At 33.5% G+C, this 27,742-nt stretch overlaps 2 protein-coding genes across 3 annotated transcripts in view; both read right to left on the reverse strand.

Annotated features, from left to right (window-relative positions):
• Nucleotides 1–858: 858 nt before the first annotated feature.
• LOC129003874 (tubulin polymerization-promoting protein homolog) overlaps nucleotides 859–27,742 on the reverse strand; it is a 49,964-nt gene continuing 23,080 nt past the window's right edge. The window contains exons 1-5 of one of the 2 annotated variants that reach the window (XM_054432203.1): nucleotides 8,212–8,276; nucleotides 7,621–7,904; nucleotides 6,131–6,277; nucleotides 5,173–5,302; nucleotides 859–2,308 (exon numbers count right to left, since the gene is read on the reverse strand). In XM_054432203.1, the coding sequence (XP_054288178.1) occupies nucleotides 2,123–2,308; nucleotides 5,173–5,302; nucleotides 6,131–6,277; nucleotides 7,621–7,904 (747 nt within the window). In that variant the 5' untranslated portion in view covers nucleotides 8,212–8,276 and the 3' untranslated portion in view covers nucleotides 859–2,122. Of the gene's footprint in view, nucleotides 2,309–5,172; nucleotides 5,303–6,130; nucleotides 6,278–7,620; nucleotides 7,905–8,211; nucleotides 8,277–27,742 lie in introns of those variants that run through there. The other variant, XM_054432202.1, reaches the window with a different exon arrangement.
• LOC129003657 (uncharacterized) overlaps nucleotides 13,775–27,742 on the reverse strand; it is a 33,470-nt gene continuing 19,502 nt past the window's right edge. Inside the window, exon 4 of the mRNA XM_054431956.1 lies at nucleotides 13,775–13,972. Within this exon, the coding sequence (XP_054287931.1) occupies nucleotides 13,775–13,972 (198 nt within the window). The remainder of the gene's footprint in view (nucleotides 13,973–27,742) is intronic.

Genomic DNA, 27,742 nt, shown 5'->3' on the forward strand with positions numbered 1-27,742 from the left:
GGTATATTTTAAGACAAGTGTGAATGGAGATGAGTATAGGATGAGTGGTGCGATCTTGTAGTCTTGTTAGTGACTAAGGCCGACATGTTCTTTAGACACAGCAGTTAATTAATAGCCCATGATACAGCCAATGGTGACTAAGGGACCTACAACTTAGGCCTATAGTGGAATCCAAACCACATTTTTGCCTTGTAATTACGAATTGGTCTAATTATCAGGATAGTACTGCGGATTGTCGTAGTACTCACTAGTGCGGAAGACACCCTAATCCACACCAGGGAGTATCACATCCACAGTGCATACCTATAAATATCCATAATTCGTTCAACCTAGTAGTAGCTGGATTAAGACTGGCCACCGTCCCAGTCAGGCGTATGAAAGGGGGGGGGGTCCTCCCCTTCAGATAGGAAATGTTTAAACTTCAGGTTCAAAATGGATAATTTTACTCAATTTCATGCAAACATTTTTTGTCTATTTTATGTTTTTACAGAAAAATTTAAAAATATGGTTAGAAGTTTTACTTGACTTGAAACACCCAACAAAAACACTTAAATTTCACAATATGATGAACACTTAATGTAGACGTAATTTCCAAAGAAAATGGTGTTTCGGATTTTTTTAGCAAACAAACATATCCACTTTGAAAAAAAAATAGGCAAAGATAACAATACATAACTTTAAATAGCTTATAAAATATGATTGAACCCACCAAGTTTATGTTATGTGCATACATTAATGAAAGATTCATGGAACATCATCACTGTAACCAAAACTTTAGTCTATAATAATGGAGAATTTGGGAGAAAGTAATAATCCTATGAATTTCAAGACATTAAAAGGTTAAGAAATAGTCAATCATTTTGGTTAAACAGTTTAATTTACAAAGAAAATATAAAAATTCACAATCTGCACAGGTTTTACAGTAGGATTAAATAAATGTTTACAGACATGGAAGTAGTGAAGTAGACTACATGTAATAGGAAAACATTTCTGATGGGTTAAACAAAATTGTCAGTACCGGTATAGTATCAAACCAAGATATCTAGTTCTAGAATTTTGTTATGAATTTGGTAACTATCTTTCTTTTGACAGTCCACATGTGCTCTTGGCCTGTGCATGAATCTAATAAGCAAAAGAAGTGGTGATCTGATACAGTGCAAGGATAAAACGTACTGATAAACATTCGCGGCAATACCGGGACACACCCTAGATATTGCTGCTAGGGGTTCGTAGTCTGTGTGGCGCCTCTGACTGAGCTCCTAACTCCCTCCATTTTCTCGCCTTAAGCAAGTCATGGAGTTGGAGGCCTTAAAATCCACCCTATTTTACATTTATAATTTTCCTAAAGTGCATTCAACAATTCCTTAATTAAACAAGACTGTTAGACAATCCCATCACACAATTTTGTTCTTTTGATCATGGAGAAATGTTTTCTTTGTAAACAAATATAGCATAATGATAGGAAGTGTTTCTTTTGATAAGACATTGAGTATACAAAATGTAATGTCAATTATTCTATATTCACTAAGGATGATGAAAATATTTGCATGGGATAAAGAGAGTCGACAATCTACAGGGAGTTTACACCCATTAAGCGAGTGTTAGGTTTACAAAACTACAGTAAGTGGTAAAAAATTTGACATTCTATAAGTTTTACTATCACAAACGTTCGTGCTTAGACTTTCAATATTTTCTAATGCATTTCTTACAAACATGCATTTCTTATTACTTTATAACATAATCCGTCATTTGTAGAGCTATTTGTTGTAAACTGTTACCCAGGTCTCTTTTTAAAGCTTTTGATTGTGTTTTCCATACATCATCTTATGAGCATAATCTTTTTTTTTTGTAGCAACAACATGCAAAACATAATGGTAAAACACTTTCTCAGACAAATATATAAAACTAAGCAAAGCTATTTACAAATAAATTCCTTTTCATATAGATCCATATTTTTTACATCAGCAATCTTCCCAGACACATTTTCTACGTATTTTTTTATTAAATGCTTTTTATAGTGAAACAGACATATATTTGAACTTGTCGATACATCTGTACAAAATAAACAATAAACAAAATTGTATACAAAATAAAAGTCTTACAATAGTAAATTTTAAAGCGCCTAGTGAGTTTTGTTATATGTGTCCTTCATTTGGTATCCTTGAACATATCCAGATTTGTCCTGGACGTCCTTGCGCCCTGCGATTCCTTTTCCTTTTCCTGTCTCGTCAAACCTCTGCTTATGTGATCCGGTGTATCTGGAGGGATCTGTTAACCTGTCTACCGTTGACTGTGCTTTTGCTGCGCCCTGAAAAAGTTTACACATTAAATTAACTGAGTAGGCCTATTCAAATATTAAGGGTGTGCAAGTAGTAAATTTATGATTCAATTTGAGCGGAGTCAAGTCAAGATTACTAAAAAACTCGATAAGTAAAAGGAACTCTTGTTAGGTAGGCTTACTGTATAGTTGAAGAAAACAATTGGCATGCTTTTTTTCTGTTAATTTAGGAAGGTAAACAGTCCAAGTTGCCTCTCTCTGTTTTGTTTACGTTGTATTTATACATTGCTCCTAACGTGTGTCTCCCCGTCATAACCTTTAAAATATAATGCTTTTGTAATTTATTAGTCAGATCTAGGAAGTTGTCCTCTTCATTTAATTGAGCGGAGCGAGCGAAGCTCTTTGGGATCAACTTCAATGCGAACAATATAACACCATCACTCAATAACGGCTGAACACATTTCAGCCAAACTTAACAAGACTACTTAGACTAATACTGAGATGGTTTGTAAACAAACAAATTTCAATTAGATAATGCTAATGCAATTTAAAACGAACTTAAAATTTCAAATTTTTAACATTAGGCTTATGGGACTAAAGTAGCTATGACAGTTTTTTTGTTTACAAGAAAAATGTAAACAAGAGAATCATAAGGTATTTCTGAACTTTCTATACTTTTCTTTTAAACGTTTTTAAACCATTCCTATGATTTTAATAAACAAGAAAATGCCGTTAAAACATTTTTTTAAGGCGCGGAATTCACTGAAAATCGAGAAAATATACGGAACTATTTCTCAATGCGCGGAGCATAAACTAGGAGCGGAGGGATACGTACCGGTGACTACTTTCTTGGGAACCTATTTTGTTGCCAGCTGATTAGAAACAGCCAATGTTAGAAATCAGGATTTAATAAGCGATATATCGAACCGCATCGAAATCGGGATTTAATCCGATAATACCTCATAGGTTATATTATGTTGAATTACATCGACGGTACAGTAAGTTATTACTCTTATATAAAACGCAGATTGAACACTGATCTAATTTAGGCATCTGGGGAGGTAGGTCGGGGTTTATGAGTTTTCGTGACTACATTAAGTGTTTAGAAGTAAGGTTAGATTAGGAAGGTAAAGTGTATGTTAGGCCTATAGGTAGGTGATCGGGTTGTTTATTTGTGTTGCACCATATAATTTTTAACTTTTGGAATGGAATAGTTGGTTAAGGTAAAACGGGGAAACGATTTCAAAAATGCTTGCATATGGTCTTAACTTAACAAACCATCTACAGTATTCTAGCTTTGACTTTATATAAAGTCAATGATTCTAGCAAATTATTACATACTGACCAAAAGAAAAGAGAACATTTGGATTTGGACCTTTGACCATAGCAAAACTAACACGTATACAAATATCAAATCACGTTTGTTCCGCTCAACTGGCTTTCACCTCTCTGAAAGCAACCCTAGTTTACATTTAAGTCTTGCCTTTGCTGTATCCACACCAAGCAATGAATTTATTTCTATTTTCAGTTGTAACAACTTTATTTCATTATGTTTTTTAAGTAATGGTTTTAAGTTCAGTTTACAATAGTAGAGTTATAAAATATCTTGCTTAAGATCGGGCTTTAATTCTGCCATGCTCTACAAATGTTTTAACTGCCTCCAGTCAACTCTTAAAAAAGTTCACTCTTTGAGGTTTTCTTGATAAGCTCAAATCGAGTCGAGTACTAATATACTCACTCAAAAATACTTGATGGCACGAGTACAATAATTGTAAAATCAAATTTACAGTATTTTTTTTCTTTTTGATCTGATTTTTGAATTTCTCTCTTCCATAAAGTGTTCTCTGCAAAGTGTAGGCTATTCTCTGCAATTAGTGTTTCACGCCTATGTTACACTAACCACATACCATACATAGAATTTGGCGTTTCCATCGAGTTGTTTGAATAATATTTGTTGTGTAAGTTTATTTTTGAAAAACACCATAAATATCCTTGGCAATTACAAGATTGTCAATGACTGGTTTGAAGTATTGAGTGATCGGAGTGATTCAGTTTATTTTATTTATTTTTTTATTGATTAGGGAAAATGCCTTGATTTGAATCTTTTTGTTTAAGCAGGGTTGTTAACAAGGTTTGTTTCACAGAATATCATGTTTAAAACGTGTGGTGAAGTGGTCACAAACACATGGACGAACCCAGAAAAATTACAAACAATTCTCCCATAAGTATTTTTAACCTTTGTTTGTATAAATGTGATCCTTTTCCAAGGCTACAAATTTTTAATTTCTCAAAAGTCATTAATGATGCATTGAGTATATTAAGTAAAGTCTTGAAGTAGGTAAATTGATTAATTCTTGAGTAAATTGAGTAACGTTTATAAATGCTTCAGGTAGCTAGATTACATACGAACTTTGTATAAAATTATATACATTGTTTATACCAAATAATAAATCCCAGTTTTGAAAATCAGCATGTAACAACTAAATATTACCATAGACTAACCAACACAAGTAGACTTCTCATCCCATTGTAAATTTTGAAGCACGTTTTTCGTGTCTAGTTCATGTACGTGACACATGGGCGCTAGTGTCGACGAAACTTTGTTTCTATTATTTTAGGGTTAATTTCTTGATTTGTGCTTTACTGTTTGGTTATATAACTAGGGGACAGGTTGTTGTTTATGATTAGATCGTAATATTTGGTTAAATGAGGTTTTAAATGGCTGTAATAACGGGAAACAAATTGTAAACAAAACACGACCTCTACATAAACCGTACAGAACTAACAATAAAATTTTCTTCAGCTGTTCCATAAGGATGAGAAATCTACTAAGGGAGTATGTTTTATCTATGATATTACATAAAAACAATTTTTAAATTTGTAAACACACTTACTGAAGGTCCGGAAAGACCTGGTGCTCCGCAATCAACCATTTTCTTTTTAATTTCTTCCAGCTCAACCTTTTTGCTCTTCGCTAATTCTTCCAAAAACTTTTCATAGTCACTTAAAGATATTTTCTGTTGCCTGTAAATAAACAAAACATATTTTCATTAAAATAATATTATGGTTAAGTGAAAAGATGTAGCAAAGATTCAGCTTTAACTTCCCAACTTATATTCATGTAAGTTGCAATGTGTATCGTTAGGGGTTTGACTTCAGACGATAACTCATTGGTGGTACAAAAGCGTAATAAAAAAAAAAAATAGCAGAAAGGAAACATTTTTTGCTTTAGGCTATTAATGCTAAAAATTTACATAGTGGAGTATCCAAACCTGAACTCCTTATGGTATTTTTTAATATAAAAAAGTGTTATTTAGTAAAATACAAAATCTAATAGGACTGAAATACGTTCAGACATAATTATACACTATTTGACTTTTAAATACACAAAATGCATTTGTACAGTATTTTAAAAATGCAAGCCACCTCTTCCTTACTTATAAAATCTAAATTATCAATCAACTCTAAATTTTAGTTTGTGCTTTCAAGATATTTGTTTTGTGTTTTATAACACATTTTTACTTATCCTTTTATCATGCGTGGTTGTATGTAATTTAATAAGGTTCATACCGTTATTTATTTCTTATTAATTCAATTTCTCAAGCTTCGTTTTGCTTATAATACAATATTACACTTCCATAAAATGTTTGTACCATTCCTTTCTGTAAAATAAATTCTGTACTTAAAATTCATCACCTCCATTATTGTATGTAAAATAACAACTACTTGAAATTTTCCTTAATTATTGCCTGAAAAATTACACCCACTTGTAGTTCATCTCCAATTTTGTCTAAAAAAAGGATACCTCCTTGCAAAATGCACCTCCATGATTGCATCGATAATAGCACCTACTTGAATTTTTTGAAGTAGATGCCGGTGTCTGTAGTGGTTATCTTCTTGTCAATCACTTTCGCTTGTTTCATCCATTTGTCGCTCTGAGAGAGGGTGATCATCTTACCATCAGACTTTGTGTCTCCAAATTTTGAAAATTGTCGGAACCTGTAAGAGCAATTTAACTGAATTATTTTAAGGAGTTTTGGAGTTTTCAGATAGTACGTCATGTCAATTCATTTGCACTTCCTGGCTTTGGACTGGAGCATCCACCAAATTTTTGTTAGGGGAACAAACATTTAAGCAAGGTCCAGGGGTTGGAGAAAAATGTTTCTTTTCAATCTTTGTTTGTTTACTTTGGCAAAATCCCAAAAAGATAGTAAACATTACTTTTGCATAGTAAAAATTCTTTTTTGCTGTGGTAAACAAAGTAATGATGTATTTTCGCAGGTGATAAACATGTAAAAAAACAGGTTATTTCTCAGTAGTGTAGCGAAAACCCTGTTTCATTAGTTGAGGTTACAAATAAATTAAGATAGGCTACTTAATAATAAAATGTTTACTATTGAATTAAAATGAAAAAATCAAATGAATTATTCTCACTAATTTCTAAATCTGGCCAGAGGGTAAAGTTCCGGGGGTAAAAATCCGAGAGGTAGAATTCCAGGGGTAAAAATCAGGGCCGTACATTTTGAGCTGATTGAAGGGCGTAAAAGTCTGGGGGTAAATTCTGGCCCGTACACTCAAGGTCTTGTAATTTTATGTGTTCTGATTAAATTTACAACCGTAAAAATATACGTTTAATTCCACCTTTGATTTATTTAACTGATGTTGTACAACTCATAAGTTCACGGCTGGAATTTTACCACCTGGTTTGTGACGTCAGTTTTGCTCAGGGATAAAATTCTGCTAGCCCCGTATAGAGGAAATATTCAATGGTGTTTAGTGGTGTCAGCACTATTGCTGGTGTCCAGGGAAAAGTCCTACAACGCCCCGCTCGCCCTCATGTACCACAACGCTCACGGTGGAGGACCCTGTGCTCTTAGCTATTGGAATTTCCGCACAGTGCTTTGCCATTCAGGCTCTTCCTTCTTGCTCATCACATGTATATTTCCGAATCGACATACCAGAGCTGAAAGCGCACGGTTGTTTCCTCTGCACCATACTTCTCTGTGCATCTCCTTAGACTGCTCGCCTATTAACCATACCAAACAGTTTACTGCAGTAATAAACAACAGGTAAATCTAAGCTCAAATGTATTACAGTTAGTTGTTCTAAACTTAAATCTTAAGCAGCACCCTTGTTAGATCAACCTTACAACTTGTATTTATTGAATTACATTGATAGATAGGTCAAAGTGAAGGTTTGGTTATTATTATATATATACTCTTAATGGCTGGTAAGCTATCAGCTTATATATATTGCTTTACAGGTTAAGCATGTCAATAACTTTAACACAAAAAATACCTTTGACGAAATCACTGACAATTCTTGCATCAAGATTTTAATACCTTTCTCTGAAGGTGACAGGTTTATCGGGTGAAGATGTCGCAGCTTCTTTACTTGCATCTCCGGCTCCAGTTTTGACCTCTCCGTTTTCCACAGCAGCGTTAGATTCATTTTGTGCTTTTGCAGTGTCTTTCTTCTCCTCAACCTTCATTTCTTCCACCCTCTTCTCAACTGGTTTGCTTTCCGGTGGTTTCTCTTCAAGTTTCTTTTCTTCAGGTGGTGGAGCTTCTTCTACAGTTTTTCTGTCTGTCTGGGTCGCTGGTTTATCGTCCCCGTTGACTGACATCTAAAACAATGAATGTTGCGTGTGAAATAATATACAATCACTTTGTTTGATGTTTGGCAGTGATGAAATAATTTGTTATCTGTATGATTCAAAGTATTATATTATAAGTCAGCGACAGTTTTAATGTTTTTGTATAGAACAGTAACTGGAAGGTAACAGTCGATACACTTGAAATCCCAGTACTGTTCTTAAAATCTTACTACAGTACTGTACTGATTTAATAATTAATCGTAAAACATTGCTACTAACAGAATATTGCATAGATATCGGAAATATTATCGAAAAAAGTGGAAATGCATTTACTTACACATTTTAAGATGTAGTTCTAACATTATAGCACATCACAATAACAATTCATTGTTTTTATTTCATTTCCTAGTTTCACAAAACAGATGTATTTTTGTAAAATATTAACAAAATCAGCATATAATTTTGTAAAATTAGCATTGGTCATACATTTAGCTGAAGTTGACATTTTGTGAGGATGATTATAATGAAGTATGCTTGACATTGGCAGGTAGTGGGGTGGTGCTCAATTAAAAAATTGCTGAACACAATTTTTTGAAACTGAAATACATTAAAGGAAACAATGTTAACATCTTTCTTTGTCTTCAATTAGGTTATTCTAAAGAGACTTACAGGGTTAATTTATTGTAAGTAAAAAGTCTAACTTTGGGAAATGGTTTTATGGGTCAAAAAATGAATTTTGTTAACCAGATATGCATCATGTTGTTTCTTTCACATACAATGTTTATCTTTAAGATTTTCCAACCAATTTTTATGAATCTTGGTATGTATTTTTGAGTAAAATACTTTATACTTATACTTTTTGATGAAATGGCGACCATACAAAGTAGGTATTTCAAGCCAAGTATGAATGGGGATGAGTGTAGGATGAGTGGCGCTATCTTGTAGTATTGTTAGTGACTAAGGCCGACATATCTATATATTTAATACACAGTTGTAACACTGTTTTCTCAGTAATTACTAGACCGATCTGCAAGATTTATGTCTCAAATTGAAGGGGATAATCCGTAGATTTGCCGAACTTCCTTAGAATTTAAGTTTTTTCTAAGGGCTACGACCTACAGCCCTTCAAAGGTTGAGTCAATACAATTAGTATTGAAGAATATAATATACAGTTTATAAACTATTCCTCAGCTGTTTAATGTTTGTCAGACATTTGTTATTATTTTTATAACCTCACTTTCAGTATGTAATTATTTATCTAGAAGTTCCTGTTAAAACAGACACGATGTCAAACAGGGGAAAGTGTATTTCGTATTTGTTAATTTATTATACCACAATGTGTTATTTTAAGTGTATTTAAACATTATTTGTAGCCTAAGTTTTTGTGTAAATTTTGTAATGTATTAGTTTTACTGCGAACAGATTTGAAGGAAAGTGCTAATCGAGTTTAGGTTTCAGTATGGAACATGAAATAATACCCATAGTAGGAGACAGAACTGTTTGTTTAGAATCGATGGTTCAGATCAATATAATTTATTCTCTACGGCCACCAGAACAATCATTGGGAAATCCACTTGCAAGTTGTACAGAAAATTGCTAATAAGTGAGAAAAATACAAACATTTTATTCTACCTAGATGATGAATCTTACTCAAGATGGCGAGTACTCTCGATATGTGGAACTACAATTTATCAGTGAACTATACCCTAACTTTTTTTCGAGTACACAGGGAAGTCGGTTGAGAAGCTGTGACTTACGATTTCGGTTCTGGCGAAAAAGTGTGTGACTTGATGTTTAAAGGTAAAGTTGACGCAAAACTTAATCATAATCCCCACGGTGGGAAAAGTACAAAAAGAAAAAGAAAAGGTAGGTAAGTCATTAACTGTGCGTAAAGAAGAAATAAGAACGAAAAAAAACGTTGAGAACCATCAAACTAAAAAGTAAATAGCAGAGATGGAGTTAAACGTGCTCTGGAAGTTCCTAAAAAAAACGCCGATTTTTTAAATTGGGGTTGTTAAATTGGATTTGTCACTATTGCAAATCAATGAATTTAGAGTCAGAACGGACTAACAGGGACACACGTATATATTATTCTCCTTATGTTGCCACAAGGGGAAAGTAAAATTACCTCCTTATCAACATTCTGAGTTCATAGAAAATTTTATCAACGGGGCTATATAGACTTTAAATGAAGTATGTATCAAAAGAAACAAAAAAAAAACATTCAAAAAACTATTTGAATAATATAAGATCATAAAACTCTGCATTTTCAATGGCAAGTTTATAAGTCTCACTTCGATGTATAATCATTTTGGTAGTCTAATCCGGACCTCCATCGGATTGGACCGTTAATACCCTCTAACATTGAGCCAAAGTATGCCCAACTTTTCTATACGATGTAAACACACTGGTCACTCACAGAATGTGTCAAAGATCCATGAAATGCGACCAACTGTCGATGCGTGATTTAAGTAACAATCTTTATTCCACACAACGAACGAAATGAACAAGAAAGCAAACGAATGTAGGAATATACATGAACAAATTATCCCCATAGAATAAGTAGCTCATTAGGTTATCATCAGCACATTGCGCAGTTCATACTGTATTTATTTTTTTAATGTAACTCGAATTAATTTAAACATTCATTTGGTTAAATTAATACATCGGTTTGATTAACATCATAAATAGTTTATACAGGCCAACTATCCGTTCTACCTCATGTAAAGAAAGCAGCCCCTAAATAAAATACAAAGATAAACAGTATTTGTTAATTATTATATCTTTTGTTGCTGACAATATTCCCGTAGCGGAGCACGGGCGGTTAGTAGCTGGATTACAGGACGACGCCACCCGTCCCAGTCTTATACATATGTCAGAAAAAATTAACTTGATACAAATTTTAATTTAAAATGACAGCTATTTTTTACTAAAATTTACTGATTTTATGAAAAAATTTCACGAACAATTTTAGTAAGAGCCGAGTGTAATTTTTTCAACCGAGTTCAACTTTTATTCTAAGACAGCACATATGAAGAGTATACATTATTTTAATACATCATGTTAGACTATGTTTGTATAGTGTTTTTTTATTCAGCCTAGATTTTATGGTGGCCAATAACAATAATTACACTCAAATAAGATTCCTACAAGTACCAGTGTAATTTAAAATACCATAATTAAAGGGGGGGGGGTTAATTTTAGGTACAATAGAAGATAAAGTTAAGTTGTACCGTGTGTACATGCTTTTTGAAGCATTGCTTCAGGTTTTGAGATTTGCTCAAATTACCTATTTTAATACTAAAATACCCCCGCCGCAGCAAACCTGCAGACTAAGCGAATGTCCATATACACAGCTGGAATCCCACTAAATTATTCCCTTAAAATTGTCAGATTTATTTCCTATTTAAACATCATTAATATTAATGAGTACTTAGGTTTGCTGCCACAGGGAAGAGAATTGGGGGTTTTTATTGAAATATTAATAGCTCAGTATGAAGTAAACAATAGCTTATTCCCTATATGGGAAATTCGCAAAAATTTCAAAATGTCATTAATATATGTCCATACACAAGCAAGCTACAACACTGTATTTATTCTCCATAAGAATAACATGGTAATTTTAAATTTACATTATTTTGCGATTTTTCCGTAACCGTTAGGCATGCAACAATGCTTCAATATACTGAATTATTTGTTTTTTTGAGCTCTACAAAATGGTTTGGAAAGAAATTGCAAAATTTTATGTTTTCAGGGTGAAAAATTAGAAAACCCCATTTTTACCCCATAAAACCCCCCATAAACCCCTGTTCCCATAGTCCGATCATGCTGGTTCGCGAACTCGTTTGAATAAATGTAGGTTTACACGTTTATACCAAATTTCATCAAAATCGGATGATTTTTGCTCGAGTTATCGCGCTAACGGACACATATATAAATATATATATATATATATATATATATATATATATATATATGAATTTGAACGGATGGTGTTTTTGGCCTCTGGGGACCTCAAAACGAAAAACTAAATCGGTCCCGGGTCCAGGTCTTACCATGAGACCTACGGTAATAGCTTATTCCCTATATGGTAAATTCGCTAAAAGACTGTGAAATGATAAATGTTCAATAGTTTTTTTTGTTATTTAGTTTTTTTTACTTTTAGTTAGATTACTTCTCCACTGATTACCCTATAGACAGAAAGATGAAAGTGTGGTTTCAAATAGCAAGTTTGCTGAAAGCATCACGCAACGATCTGCATTACCGACGTAGAATTAGTTGACCAAATGGTCGACAGGTAGCGTGCGGGTAGTCATGCGATTGGGTGTGGTTTGTTTGTCGATAAATTATTGGACAACTGACTGACATTATCAGCTGAATTACCTATACCTGTGATCTGATAAGGGAATTATCTTTTGATTGCTTTAAATCGAAGGGGTTTAAAATGTAAAGGATAAAATTTTAATTTGTTGAGCGTAGTTTCGAAATTTTATCTAATGATAGATAAAGTTAATGTAAATCCGTAAAGGTACTGTATTGTCGTAATCTCACAACCAACAAGTATTTTACCAAAGACTAAGATGATATATCTATGATTTTACCTCTTAAAAAAGTAGAAAGCCTAAATTTATTCATACCATGTCTCAACCATAGATTTACAAATTTTAAAATGGGATTTTTTAGCTAGCCGTGATTTAAAAACATGTTATCACTATTAAGTTTCGACAATATTGATAAGGATTGCAGATTAATGTTCTGTTTAGGGAACGTGGAAGAAGTACCTGTTTCTATAATATAATTTTAAATAATGTGCGTAAGCTAACGTGTTAAATAACATGTAAAAGAGTGCATGGTGTAATATTTGAGGACCGCTGCCCGGCATTTAGGTATTCAGCATTAGTAGGCATTTTTACCATTCCCACCCCTCTTCTGGTATTTATTATTTATATAACAAGTATATAGAATAAAGATCGGGGCTGTGTCTGTCTTTATTCTCTGTTGGCGAATGGCGACGCTAATTAAAAGTCGTGACGTGTAAATTATTTCAAACCATAATATTTCCTGGCATTTAAACAGTATTTTAAACGATTCATCATTAAACTTTTTTACATCTTTAAAGTAAGCATTACGTACTGTACTCATGAAAGAAATTGTTTACCCATTCAACCTAAGAACAAAACAAGAATATCTTCAAAAGAAGAGATGTGCTCAAAAGATGACTCACCCTCCCACCCATCCCCTAAATAACCGCGTGATTCACCCCTAGCTCTTACGCAACTGAATGTATGAACTTGAACCAGAATTCAGAATCTTGGTGAGCTTTCATCAAATAAAGCTTTCTGTCCTCTGTTTTAAAGTTTATCTATAAGTACATCTATTTTCCATTATTTTGAATTGGCATTTCGTTTGGTCAAATTAAGTTGGATAAAACAGTATGTCCATTCTTTAAGTCTGACAAAAGAACACGTAAAACACTTGTAATAGATTAAAACTAAATTTATTTAGGGCTTCAAATTCAAATTCGTTTGTTTAGCTAAAAATTAACAAAGATATTTTTGCATTAGCTTAGTCAGAAAAAAAAGTACAACTCAAGGCTACACTTACAAATAATATTTACAAATAAGCTTACCATCTATTTACAAAAACAAATTGAGCTTATCATTCTCTATTACAGGTTGAAAAAAAACTCCTTGACGCTGTAACATGAGAAGCTAATGAGATAATCTTTCAAACGTTTTCTAAACTTTGAATGGTTTGATTCCAACTTCAGGGACTGGGATAGGTTATTGTGTAGTTTAATACCGTTATGGAGTGTATGCTTTTATGAATTTTATTTCAAGAAATCAAACAACACACATTGTAAGCAGGTAATTAAGCCTGGTGTCTAATAAGTGGTGGAATTACAATTCAAACGCCATTTCGACAAAGTCACGGAAGTCAATCGTGATACAATCCATTTTCCGCTTAAGCAGGAAACCCACTAGTCCGACGCTCTCCGACACGACACCTTCCGTCAAGTCTCCGACACCTTCCGATGCCTTCCACAATTTTAAGACCTTAACCCATTGGTCCGACGGGCTCCGACAGTAGGCCTCCGACTAGAAATACACCACCACTCCAACAGTGCCAGTTGCGATAGAACATGTGATCATATACTGTTCACAAGCAGTAGATAGGGAGACAAAAGCAAACAATAAAAAGTCCATAACATTTATGACGATCTCTGTTAGTATGTGAGATTACAATGGTCAGGTACCTTCCTAGACCCACCTTGATCATTCCGGTTACAATTACTTTACCACAGGGAAATTAGCAAAAAGTACAATACAAAACATGAAAAATAATACCCCCACCGCAGAAAATCTGCTGTTTAAGCGAATTTCAATTTGCCTGAATTGTTTTCAATAATATGTATTTAATTAACATTAGGTTTTATGAGTACCTAGGCTTGCTTTTGACAGGGAGGGTAAAAAAGAGTGATTTTAGTAAAATATTAATAACTTAGTATAAAATAAATAAATTTACCAAGTTTGACCAAAATATATCCATTGGAAAGCAAACTACAATATTTTACGATATTCTCCATAAGAATAACATGGGAACTTTAAAATAACATATTTTTGGATCTTCTCCGTAACCAATAATTGTACAAAAACATCACACACAAAGCTAAACAGTGACTAAATCTAGGCCTGGTGAACACAGAGTTGAGAAATGACGGATCCGACATCCGACAAGAATGCCCCAGAGAGCAATGTTGTCGTGACGTGTCGGATCGGAAGGTGTCGTGTCGGACTAGTGGGTTACACCATTTAAAGTCATGCAAAGTAATTTTGTCTGAAGGTGTTGGAGACTTGACGGAAGGTGTCGTGTCGGAGAGTGTCGGACCAGTGGGTTTCCTGCTTTACGCGTGTCTGTTCATTACTAGGCCTCGTTGCATGGCAGCCGTGGCGTTGTTAAACTACTCCATTTGTGTAACAAGTGTTCAACATTGGCTTTGGGTACTGAAAATAACATCAAGCACTATTGTAAATTTAAAGTTTTTTTTTTGTAATTTGGGGTTACGTTTAATTGTTGACATTCAATAGTGGATTGTAGATTTCGATCTTTAAGCATTGAGTATGTTTAGTTTCAATATTGGGCCGGATGAATAAAAGCAAGTACATCAAGTAATTATTTTTTATTATTTTTTTTACAATAAAAAAAATTCAATTAAATTACAAGAAACACATGGTAGGGTAGACCTAAACAACAAACTTCTCCTACGGTACATGAACTGTAAGTAACTAATTACATATAGGCCAAACGTTTTGGCTGATCAATGGATGTTATAAATCTATATATACATTAGTATGTACAAAATATTCAATGAATATCTTTCTAAAACAAATTCTCCCAACTCAAAACCTTCTGCCAAAATTGTGATTAAGTATGGTGATATACCATAGTTTCGATTGTAAATATTTCTCAACGATGGACGTTTTAAGACTTCCTAAAGGTGTTTGTATTTTATTATATTTATTTTACTTTTTATGCTGTACATCGAGATATAACAACTACATATCGATCATAATTATTGACCTACTGTTAATGTGATGAGCTGTAAAACTTTTCACTTAACGTTTGCGGAAATTTAATGTCTTGTCGAATGTGATTCTGGCATCGCCTGAAATAGACTTGACTTCACTTCAGATAAACACAAAGTCAACAATGCTCGACAACAGCTGGTTCCTGACGCTAAAACCGTGTTATCTGTTGAAACATTTATTTGTGTATGTGTTCAAAGTGATACTTGCATCATTCTAGTAAAACAGTTAAACTGAAAATGTTTTAAGTGCATAAAAGATATTTTACTCAAAATAACTAATTTGTAATATTTTGGATAGTATTTTCTTGATTATCAAGATTAAACAGCCCTTATTAACACAACTATGGAAAAAAAAGAGTAAAGAAATACGCTAGGCCTATATTTTGTGTTAAGCAACGCTTAATCTTTGGTATTAGCACAGAATACATACTCGTAGTATGTATTCTGTGGTATTAGGTAGTGAAACAATAGCTATTTACGGTTACTGTAGTAAAAGTAAATGTTATTTTATTAACTAGGGAAATTAAATTAAGCTACATAACTTAATTACAGGAATGCAATTTGTACTTCCCAGGTAAGTTAGTTATCTATATTCAAAAATACCAGTTAGGTCAGAATATCTTTCTATAATGTGGAAATTTTTTGTTAAAGCTAGTTTAAAATATCTTAATACAAACTCTACTTTTGCGTGGCAGTACCTACTAACCTAAATTGCAAGTGACTATTTCTGTACTTCAAGATTGCAAGTGAGATCAAAGATTGTAGCAATTGAAGAAAAGTACTGAAGATTGCGTGACAAGTTCAATAAAGTTAGGAGTGTTCCTGCGACTCTTAGATAGAATTACCACTGAAACTTCTCCGAAGGACATTTTGCATTTAGAACATTTGTGCAAATCAAATACCCTCTTGTAGCCAAAACAATCTCAAACTTAAATCATCCTCAGTAGACCATTATTAGGGTTTCTCCGCCATCAGCTGTTTTGAAGATAGGGGCGGAAATGGCGTAGTTATAGCGGATTTGAGGTGACGTCACGAAGGATGATCATATGATGTTCAAGGTCATTTGTTTGTGTTTTAAAAAAAGGAAGCTAGCCTACAGTTGTAGTGTAGGATAGCTTCCTTGTTTTGTTTATTGTTTATTTGTATAAAACATGAGGAATGACAATAACTTACATACTATTACAATAAATAAGGAAAACATGTGCGAACGTACGTATCTAGAGTGAGCGTCTGCTAAAGTGTAAAACGAATGAGTTTATTGGTGGCCTTTATAAAGGCCGTTTTGTGTAGTTCGGCGACGCTTGTTGTACTTGGATGTTTACTTCTTCAACTCCTCTATTGTATTATGGAGCTCTTTCCATCTTGCCATGTCTGCATTGTGCTCGGCCCATTCGATGTTGTCTCGAGGCTGAGCGCACCAAACACGATCAAATTTGCGTCGAATCTCTTTCTCCTCCTCTAGCAGTTGAAGTAGTTTTTTTTCCTTTCGTTTTCGCTCCTGCTCTTCTGCTTCGATGCATGCTTGGTGTAGGTCAGAGTCTTCAATATCACTTGTCCACTGTTGTTGTTGTTGTTGTTGTTGTTGTAGGTTGGCCATCTTGTGCAAAGTAAACGAGAAAGGTTGAGTTGACTGGTGAAGAGCTGGATGCGAAGTGACTGTTGCGTGTAAAGAAGTGCAGGTCCCTGACGAAGTGGGCGGAGCTAAAGCAGTAGGGGTGGGGGAAAGTAGTAGAGGTGGGAGAGAGCATCATGAGGGTATCACTCCATCCGTTTTAAATGTATTTTGATTCTACGTCCCTTGTCTTGTGAGTGATGTTTCCGTGTTTCTTGATACGTTTTACAATTACATTGACAATAGGAGAACGATTCACATTTTTTACAAGCCATTCCATCTACTTGACATTCAGGTGTTTTGAAACACTTTAGATTACAACAATAGTATTTTAAATCGTATTCCGATTTGGGATCAAAAGATGAATTGGAATTACACTGTGACATGTTGCTCGACTGAATTCTAAAACAAGAATGAAAAGCAATGTGTTGTGAGCTGCTATTTATAGTGCAAGAGTCAGCAGCTCTCATGCATCTGCCACAAGTTAGTCTACATTTTTCCATAGTAGGTTAACCATTTGTGTTAGATCGTGTATGTAATTTTGATGCTTGTCTTGATATGTTTTACACCTATATTTGCAATAGCCAACAGACTCGCATTTTTTACAAACTTTTCCATCAACTTTACTTTCAGGCTTTCTAAAACATTTTAAATTACAACAATAGTTATCCAAATCGTATTTGGATTTGTAAACAAAAGGTAAATTGTATTTACGCTGTGACATGATGCTCGGTGAATTGTTTAAACAAGACTGAGAGCAACTGCGTGTAAGACCTGTTATTTATAGTAAAAAGTTCAAGGTCATTTGTTTGAATTTAAAAAAAAGAAACAACATATCAGCATATAGAATTAATGATATGCTGATATGTTGTTTCCTCTTTTAATTTTTTTATTTATTTTTTTAATGACAAAAACATTTAACAAACATATGTACATAGATGGTTATTTACAGAAAAAAACTTAAAACTAACATTGATGGGTGATGTGTAGAGATAGTTCAGTGGAATTGTTTCCGCAAACTCCGTGTGATACCAAATAGAGGGATCCTGGTTGAATACCTCGCAGGTCTTCGTTTTGTAGTTGCTGCACAAATCGTCTTGGAAGATAAACTTGAAATTTCGGTTCATCACCTGGTGAAAACGGTGCCTCGCTCAGTGATGCTAAAATTGCGTCTCCATGTGAAGTTTCTGTCTTCTTCAGCTCGTGAACGATGTAGTGTTTGTGTTCCTTCAATTCGTGACATTTCTTAGTACTTAGAATGCTGGATTTGGACTGGGTGTTGAACTGATCCACCAAAGACTGGAGAAACTGTTGTGAAGCCATTTTCTTGATTAGGACTACCCTGTGAGATGTTGCCTCTGCGATGTCTGGAGTAATACTGATGAGGATCCTGAGACTGTCCACTGTATTTATAGCACACGTTCCCCCCTCCACTGCTATTTCCTTCGTAATACTTCCACTGTTGCTGTTTGAATTTATTTTTGTCCCAATAGTGAAGAACTAGAAAATTAGCTAATCGGTATGCGTTTTGTAGTGCACATTGTGTTACTGTGCGATAAGAGTGATCTGTTAAAGTACAAATAGGTCCATAATTAATTTGATGATCCTTGTCCATTCTTATGTCGAAAACATCGTGATATGTGTATTGTTGTATCCATTGTCTTTTTTCCGATCCTCTTGTATAAATATGGGAAAACTTGTTAGAAAAATGATACATGATATTGTTCAAGTGCTTATAGCTTATCAATCCTTCGTTCCACTGAATATGGTGAAAATGTTTAGTTATCCATTTGTTTGTTCTTCTTGCTTTGTCATTCAATTGGTTTACTGAAAATGGAGCTTCAAATATAAACGGGTATACGACATGTGTAATCAAATCTAAAATCACTAATTCTTTTATCACAAATTCATCTTTGTTATCACGAAATGCTTGAAATTCTATTACACAGGGTTTTATATCCATAATGTTTAACCCTATCTACACACCACCACGTATAGTGTTCAACTGAATTCACACCGCGCCTTGGTCACTCTTTTATACTGTTTTTCTTTAATTACACTTCTTGGGTTGCTGGTTCTTCTTGGTTTATAGTTTCATATTCTTCAACAGCTTCTATCGCTTCTTCATCAATTGATTCGAAGTTCCTTAACTGTCTCCACATACCAACTTCATGAGGCAATCTATTAAAAATAGATGTATCCACGTGTCCGTATAATATGGTGCTTTCCGGTTGTTTTTCTAGTGTATCAATTAAATACTCCTTGATGATTGAACTTGAGAATACAAGTTGTTTCATATATCTAGAGATAGGAGACGTTGCATGCATTAAAATGTAGAATTCTTCACGTGAGAGTAAAATTTTACTTTCATGTTGAGTTAAATCTCTAAATCGTACTTGTAGTGTTCCACGATTCTTTACTATGTCAATTTCATTGTCAGAATCCAAAAGTCGAATATTAGTTTTCCTTCCGCAAACATTAGTATTTAAGTAACATTCAATTAGATTTAAATGTTTTAGAAAAGATTCCCATGCCGTTTCAGAAAATATAACCATTTTTGTACCATGCTGCAAGATTACTGTAGGTGTATATTCCGATGATTTCATTAGTCCAGCTGTTACACTTTTACCCAAACATAGTGAGATAGGATAGTAAATGCGTAGGAAAACTTCTTTCAAAATATTAATTGGGATTGTATCTTCATCTTTCCGCTTCCTCTTAGTGCCATTTTTTTTAGTTTTTTCTTCTTTGTCCTCCTTGTTTTCTTTGTCTTCTTGTTTTCGAAACTTTAAAAATTCTTCTATTTCATTGACGATTTCTTGATGGTTTTCTTGATCCAATAATGCTGCTTCCTCTGCATCCTTTTGAACGACTGATGGAGAACTCATTTTACTCATGATGTAGTGTAGGATGTTACCCATTCAACGAACGAGCAAAGACTGATTGGTGGTGTGCGAAGCTCCTCCTTTTATAGCCGACTGGTGGTTGTGGTGAAACTCATTTACAACACTGTTTTGACTAATCCCGTCAATGGTGTGTACGTTACAATTTTATCATGCAAAATTAAACAATATGCAGATGTTGCATCAGGAACGTTCTCTTCAAACTCCATTTCTATTTTTATATCCACACTTGATGACTTTACAGATTCGTTTTGTTTTGAACAATCTATTACAATTATTGGAGCTTTTGATTCGTACTGCTCGGGAGACAGTATCGGGGTGTTTGTTTTCCCGTAGTATGAACTTTGGAATCTAGCGTACATATCATACAAAACAGTGTACCTCTTCTTAGTGAAAGAAATATTAAAGTTGTCGTAAGGGAAAAATTGTGAATTAAGAAACACTTTACAATTTGTTAGTTTGCAATGATCGAAATGGCCGGCATTAGCTAGTATATTATTCCTTTTTTTTGTTTGTAGTGCAAATATTACATATCTTGCTTTTTCCAAATGAGTAGATGTTTTTACAGTCCATGTATGTCTTTGTGTTTTAGGTAAAACTGGATATTCATGAAATTCCCAACTTCTGAATGGTATTACAATATCTCTATCTGATTTCAGTTGTCTCAACAGTGTTATTCTATGTTCGTCATTTAATCGCACATGTGGTACTCTCCAAACGATTTTGTCCAAAGTTAAATTCCAGTCTAAATTTGCATCAGTGGTTCCAGCTGCTGCGCAAATAGTATCCTTATCATTTGATGATCTTAATAACACTAATTCCTGTTTCACATTTATTATTACTCTTCTGTAATCTTCAGCAAAGCCTAGAAATAATTTCAATGGTATGTAGAAATCAAAGTTCCCTGCAGAATCAGGGGTGATTGTGTCGTTATCGGGTGCAACCCATCCTCCAATTCTTAACAAATTCTTCTCGTTTTGTGTCAAAGATGCTAATCCTTTTAATGTGCTTGTTAAACCTACTTTCTTTGTAGAATCCACAGTTACTCCAGATATTTCATATCTAATTTCATCAAATAAAAATGCCATTGGATTATTGATAAAAGGAACGGTGGTTCCAGCTGTTCCATCTTTTTTTGTTACTCTTCCTTCAATATATAGATAACTTTCGCACGGAAGAGTGTAAATATCCTGTTGTTGTATAGGAATTCTAATTTCATCATTATTATTCAATTTTGACGAAGCGTAGGGGTTGTGCGTGTGATACTCCTTTTCCCATAAAGTCTCGTCGAATGTCGGTCCTTGTGCTATATCCAGTATTTCCATTTTCAATGACTTTTAATCCAATATCCTGTAAAAACTGAATGTTTTCAGTAGTTAATCCTTTTGCAGATGATGAGCTAGTTAGGTGTTTACCCGACAACTCTCTCTTCTTGAATGACAATCCCATGGTTTAGGTGGATGCTTTTATGTGAATCCTGATCGTAATACGTTCTTCTCTGAAGTCTATGAGGTTTCCGTCTTGATCTAGTATGTTCAACACGATGTCTGAAACCACACTGGTGTTTAAGGGAAGGTACACCAAGTTTTGTGGCTTTTCCACAATCTTAAAACCTGGGGCGACTGTTGGATAGAATGTGTGCAATATATGACTATTTTCTCCATCTCTGTATGATCCTTGAATTATGTTACATGTAATGTCTATAGTATTAACTCTCAGTATTGTTACAGTTTTATCACCGGAATAGGTCTTTTTAGGTTCTAGTATTGGAGTTTGTTCAGAAAATCCCAATAATCCTCCAATTGAATGTTTTTGAGTAAAATCAATATAATATGAAGAAGTTATTTCAGCTTTCATGGTATTGTTATTTCCTGTTATTGTTATTTCCTGTTATTGTTATATATTCTTTTTCTGATTCCTTTTGAACAAGTTCGTTTAGTTCTTCGTTTTTCATTTGTTTTTGTATAAATTCGTTAATATGATCTATTTCGTAAGATCCTGTCGGTAAACTAATTTCTTTCATTGGTGTTAATTCTCCCAAATTATTTTTGCTTTTGTAATAGTGTAATTTGTTATTGACTCCTTCAGAAATATTTGGAATAGAATTGTATGTTGTTAAATCCAATAATGCAGCTTCCCATAATCTTCCTTTTTGCAATCGTAGAGCTGGAAATAGAATACTGCGCAGAGTTGATGAAGTGCCGGTCAATGAGACCGTATAGGAAGACATCTTAAAGTTGACTAACGCTTCTAGCTAAAAAATCTAAACATAAGTGTCCGCAAATTGTTGTATTGTCAGGTTGTTCTCTGTTATAGTTGTAAAATACTTGTTTTGCTGTGCGAAAGTAACGTTGAAGCTCTTTAGGTGGTGGCATATTACCGTAACTATCGAAATAATAAATAATTCGATCAAGTTTTTTATAACATATCCAATGAGTGCCAGGACCTTCACTGTTTTCTAAATTAACTATTCCAGTCTCATTTTTCCATATTTTACCGGGCAATGCATCTTTCATAAACACTCCTCTAAAAAATGGTATTTTCATACAAGAAGCGTATATAATTAATTCTTTATTTGTCAACTCTTTGTTTGGAATTAGTATTTGTTTTTTCTTGTTTAATACACACGGTATGGTCTTAAGTATAATCCTCCTCCTTTTTTTATCATTGACCATATTGTTGGTTTCTTGTTTTTTTTATTTTGATTATTTCTTCTTTTCCTTTTAATACTACCTCCTTGCTTTTTAACCGTTCGTTTTCGGCCTTTCCTCCTCTTTCCTCCTCCAAACTTAGTTTTTGTCTTCATTGCTGCTGTTACTGCCAAAGCTGCTGCTTTTTCACCAAAACTTGCGTCACTAGATTTTACTCTTTGCCAAGCCTTTTCAGCAAGCGCTCTATCCGCTATGGATCTATTTTTTGTATCTGCAAACTTTGAATATGCTATATCGTGCTGTTTGCAAGCTTGATCTAGTTTATTTATTCCAGAATCTCCTCTTTCCAGACGTTTTTTTCAATTTTGTTCCAGGTCCACAGTATTGATATCCTCCAGGCAAATGCAGTTCTACTGGTAGTAAATCTATTGTTTTGTTAACAATTGCTCCAATTGGTTTAGATAATAGAGAAACTGCTGATGATGTCAATCCTCTTCCTCTCTTCAAGCTCTCTATATCACGACTGATGTGCTTAACCTTTAACATCTCTATTTATAGGGGAATGTACCCACATCGGCTTCACTCCTCAAGTGTTTGACAATGAATGTTTCATTTACGAATTGATTTCTTATTATGTACCTTTATCAATCCATATTATACTTTTTGTATTTTCATATTCTTTGTTATATTTTGAATATGTTGTATCATTACATGTGTGTACTTCTTCATTTTGTTTATCTTTTATTAACACTTGCTTTTTTATATTATCTTTCATCTAATCCAAAGTCACCGCTTCGTGAGGTAAAACTGCATTGTAAACATTTTTCTAATGGTGAAATCTTTCTACAGGTTTAGTTCTAAGCATCTTTGTTTTGCTAGACATAAAATATTGCTTCATAATAACCCTATCAATCCATTGATCTCTTTGATCTGGATGCACTTTGTTATGTCCTGGATGTGCTGGTATCATATTGTGAAAATCAAACATTACAGTACCCAAAAGTCTAGCAAGATAGTTTACATTGACAGCATTATCCATTTGTTGTGGATCTTCAAGATTTGTAATTCTTTTATTATTACATGTGTATATTTCTTCATTTTGTTCATCTTTTATTATACACTGGCTTTTTATATGATCTTTCATCTGATCCAAAGTTACCGCTTCGTGAGGTAAAACTGCATTATGAACATTTGCTAATGGTAAGTTTTTACAATCAAAAGTGGTGGTCTTTATATTATTATGTTTATATTCATCGGTTATTACAGGAACTTGTTTAAAAACTACCACATCTTCAGGATTTACTCCACCTTTTACATTAGTTATCTTTTTGTTCTCAGCATGCCAATTTCCATTCTTTTGTAACATGATTTGACTTACAGTGGCAGCATCTGTTGGTTTTAATCCTTCTTTAACCTTATGTAATATTTTACCTTTGCAATCAATTTGTTCATTATCGTGAATAATACAATTATCTTTAACATATTTGAGGTTAACTGCATCCGAATCTTCTTTAGGGTATCCTATATCATTTATAACAAAGTTATAAAAAGAGAATCTATCTTCTTTTCTTTCAGGGATTATAGAATGTAAATATCCTTTATTGACTGAATCTTGACTATCGACAGGATCAGCTAAGTTTGTAACTCTTCTGTTTTTAACATCGTAAACTTCATTATTAACTTGTAAAGTATTTGACAGTTTTGAAAGTAAATACTCTTTGGTGACGGAATCGGAGTTTTCTATTGGTTCACCAACATTTGTTATTCTATGAGACTTAGCATTATAAGAGTCGTTTTGAAGTTGTAAGCTCAACAATTTTTCACTTTTTAAAGTTTTCAAATTTATTGCATCATTATCATCTTCTGGATCTTTTACAAATTTCAATCGTTTGCTGCTTATGTTATAATCGCCTTCAGCTGTTAATGGTAAACTATATCTTTTACCATTGGATTTTGGTTTTTCTCCAAAATTGGAATACCTTCCAAACTTGTCCACGCTCATGATTCAACTGAGTTCCCTCGATTCTTGTCCTCCTCTTATATGCGATGATTAAGCAATAATCCTTCGATTTCGTAGTTCATCGATTAAAGCTACCCATTCATTGTCCAATCCGGTATGACCGGCTTCCATGGCTTCATGTAATAATCTCATTCGATCAACCAACTTATTGACATCATTATAATATATTATGTTGGTATTGTATAGACTTTTTAATAATCCTTTCCCTGAAGATGTAGGTTCGTTGGTTCTTGGTCTTTTGTGTAACTCATTTAATTCAGCTGTAGATATAGCTCTTCTTTTAAGTTGAGATTTTTTCATTTGTGTTGGAAAAAGATCAGCTATGACACTTGTGTATTTTATTGATCGATTTCGATAAATGGGCAAATCTTTGGAATACTGCTTTTTATGTGCATTTGTATCATTTAGTATATTTTTAAACACTGATAGGTCTTTTTTGGTATATTTACCAGGTTTGTTTTTAAAAATAAGTTCAAACAGTCCTGTTGTACCTTTATATTTTTGGTTACCAATAAGGATGTTATCGTTTTCATCAATATCCAAATTACTGTCTCCAATCATAATACCATTGTCTTCTAGTCTAGCTCCATAAATATGATATCTTCGATTAGCCTGTGTTGAATGTAACATCTTTAATAAATATTTTCTGCCCAAATTCCCTTTGAATGCTATGTTTGTGCTTAATGTACTTAAATTTGTAGGATTAGTAGATCCTTCTTCTTGACCTGCAGAAAATCCTTCTTTTTCTCTTGAATCTTCAGTTTCTTCAGTTTCTTCTGTTTCTTCACTTTCTTCACTTTCACCACTTTCTTCAGTTGATTGAAATTGTTTGTATTGTTCAAAATCTCTTGATTCTTTTTCATACTTAGAAATCGGTAGAATAGCATCTCCTTCGAAAGGTTTTTCAATATTCTTAACTAATCTGTTTAAAGGATCAGTAACAGGTTTAAATGTTGATTCTATAAACTTTTCTCTTTCGCTTATACCTAACTTCAGAGCTCTGTTTTTATGTCTAATAGAATCACTAAGTGATTTTATTTCTTTTAAGAGCTTTTCTTGACTTGCCATGTTTACAGTATGAAGTGTTGATTTGAAATAGTGATATTTAGTGAAGCAGAACGTATTTATCAAACCCTATTCTATATCGTCCGTCTTTTATGGCTTGTTCTTTCATAATGACCAAAAATCCATACTTTTCTGCCCATGCTTTTCCACAAATTTGTTTAAACTTATCAAATGACATATCAGCATTTACATGATCGTTATATACGTGTTTCAGGTTGGTTTCATCTTGTTTGAACAAAATTATAACATTTGCATTATCTCTGATAAGTTGCTTTGGAATTTTACTGTATGTTTGTCCTATATATATGCTGTCGATATTATTATGTCTTCCCATGGCGAAATAGTTCCTAATAGTATCATGATTTTCACATGAAACGTCATCAAATAGAAATACTGAATATGGTTTAGCTTGGTTTGGTTGCAAAACTTTATCACTGCCATTAAATTTATAAAAGTTAACACCTGACACCTGCGATATGATTTTATCCAACAATTGGTACTTTGGCTGATGTAGTGACTTTGAAAATATGTATAAGTTATTAAATCTCAATCCTTTAGGATTTGTAATCAAATTAAATACGACATTAGTTTTTCCACAGTTTGAAGGACCACTTATAATACATCTGACTGTGTTTGGAAGTAAACTTCCATGTTTGCCAGTGTTGATTGTGTCGTTATCAACAGTGTAATCATCAATATTACTAATGTTGAATTGATCTTTATGATGAACAATCTCCATCTTATTCGAAATCCAATGGTACAATGAGCTGTTCCCGTTAAATTAGGTCTTTTATAGGTATCCAAGAATCTTCTGTTTTGTTAAAACCTAGCCATCGTACTTTAACTTGGTCTTTTTTCCTTTGTAACACTTTTTCAACAAGATATACATCACCTACTGCAGATTTTAATAGTTCATGTCCGTAGAACGCACCTTGTAACAAATTGCCTTTATTATCCTTTAATATGTATGTTTCTGGTATAGTTGGTTGCACTTTGTATATGGTAAATACTTCATTTGTCCAATTAGGTAGATATTTTTTAGTAAATATCGTTTTATACTTACTTATTCGAACTTTATCATTTACATTGAATTTTCTAGGCTTATTTATTTCAACCTTAGGTTTTGTATTGTGCTTTATTTTTTTTAATACAAGTTTAGCATTTTTACTGTTTACTTCATTTGGTGTCATCCCAATAGTTCTGTGAAACCTGTTGTTGTAATCACTTATTAACTTTGGTAAAATATCAATCCATAAGTAGGTTCCTCTGTTTGAAAACATTTTATACATTGCTCCTTTTAACGTTCTATTAAATCTTTCAATTATAGCAGCTTTTTTTTCAGATTTGGTTGAGTAGTGGTTTATGTTGTATTTTTTCATTAGCTCTAAAAAACTTTTATTAAAGTATTCTTTGCCATCATCAGTTTGTAAATGTTTCATTTTGTTTTTATCTCTCTTTATAGCGATTTCCATGGCTTGTGTTACACTTTTACCAGTTTTATCCTTTAATGGTAATGCATCTGCAACTTTGGTAAAACAGTTAATCACTGTAAGTATATAATGATGTCCTTTATTTATTTTACTATATGGCCGCATTTCAATCAAATCTGCTTGATACAAATCATTTATTCCTTTTACAGTTGTATTTCTTCTTGGAAAGTTTACTCTTGCAGGTTTGTGTAGCTCATTTACAATGTTTTCTTTAAAAGCCATTATGTTGTTTTCACTGTCAATGTTGGCAAAGTAATGATTTTCATTTTTTCTTACATCTCCTTATATAGGTCAAGGTCATTCAAACCTTGTGTAAAAAAGGGGGAACACAGCGGACAATGCTGTGTGCCCCCAATTTTACGGAAAGGAGAAAGGATTAGTGGTGTAGGACGATGAAAAGGTAATTAGTCGATAGGGTTAAGGGAATAGTGACCAAATGGAAGTGTGTGGATCCGGTCTGGTAGGATGTGTCGTTTGTCATCGTTGCAGGAGAGCGCCTTCTTAACTTCTGTCACGCTGTACAGTTGATGATTATAACT

The sequence above is a fragment of the Macrosteles quadrilineatus genome, unplaced genomic scaffold (genome assembly GCF_028750875.1).
Source record: "Macrosteles quadrilineatus isolate MER2022 unplaced genomic scaffold, UCM_ALF_1.0 Scaffold_9__3_contigs__length_116548681, whole genome shotgun sequence".
Taxonomy (NCBI): domain Eukaryota; kingdom Metazoa; phylum Arthropoda; class Insecta; order Hemiptera; family Cicadellidae; genus Macrosteles; species Macrosteles quadrilineatus.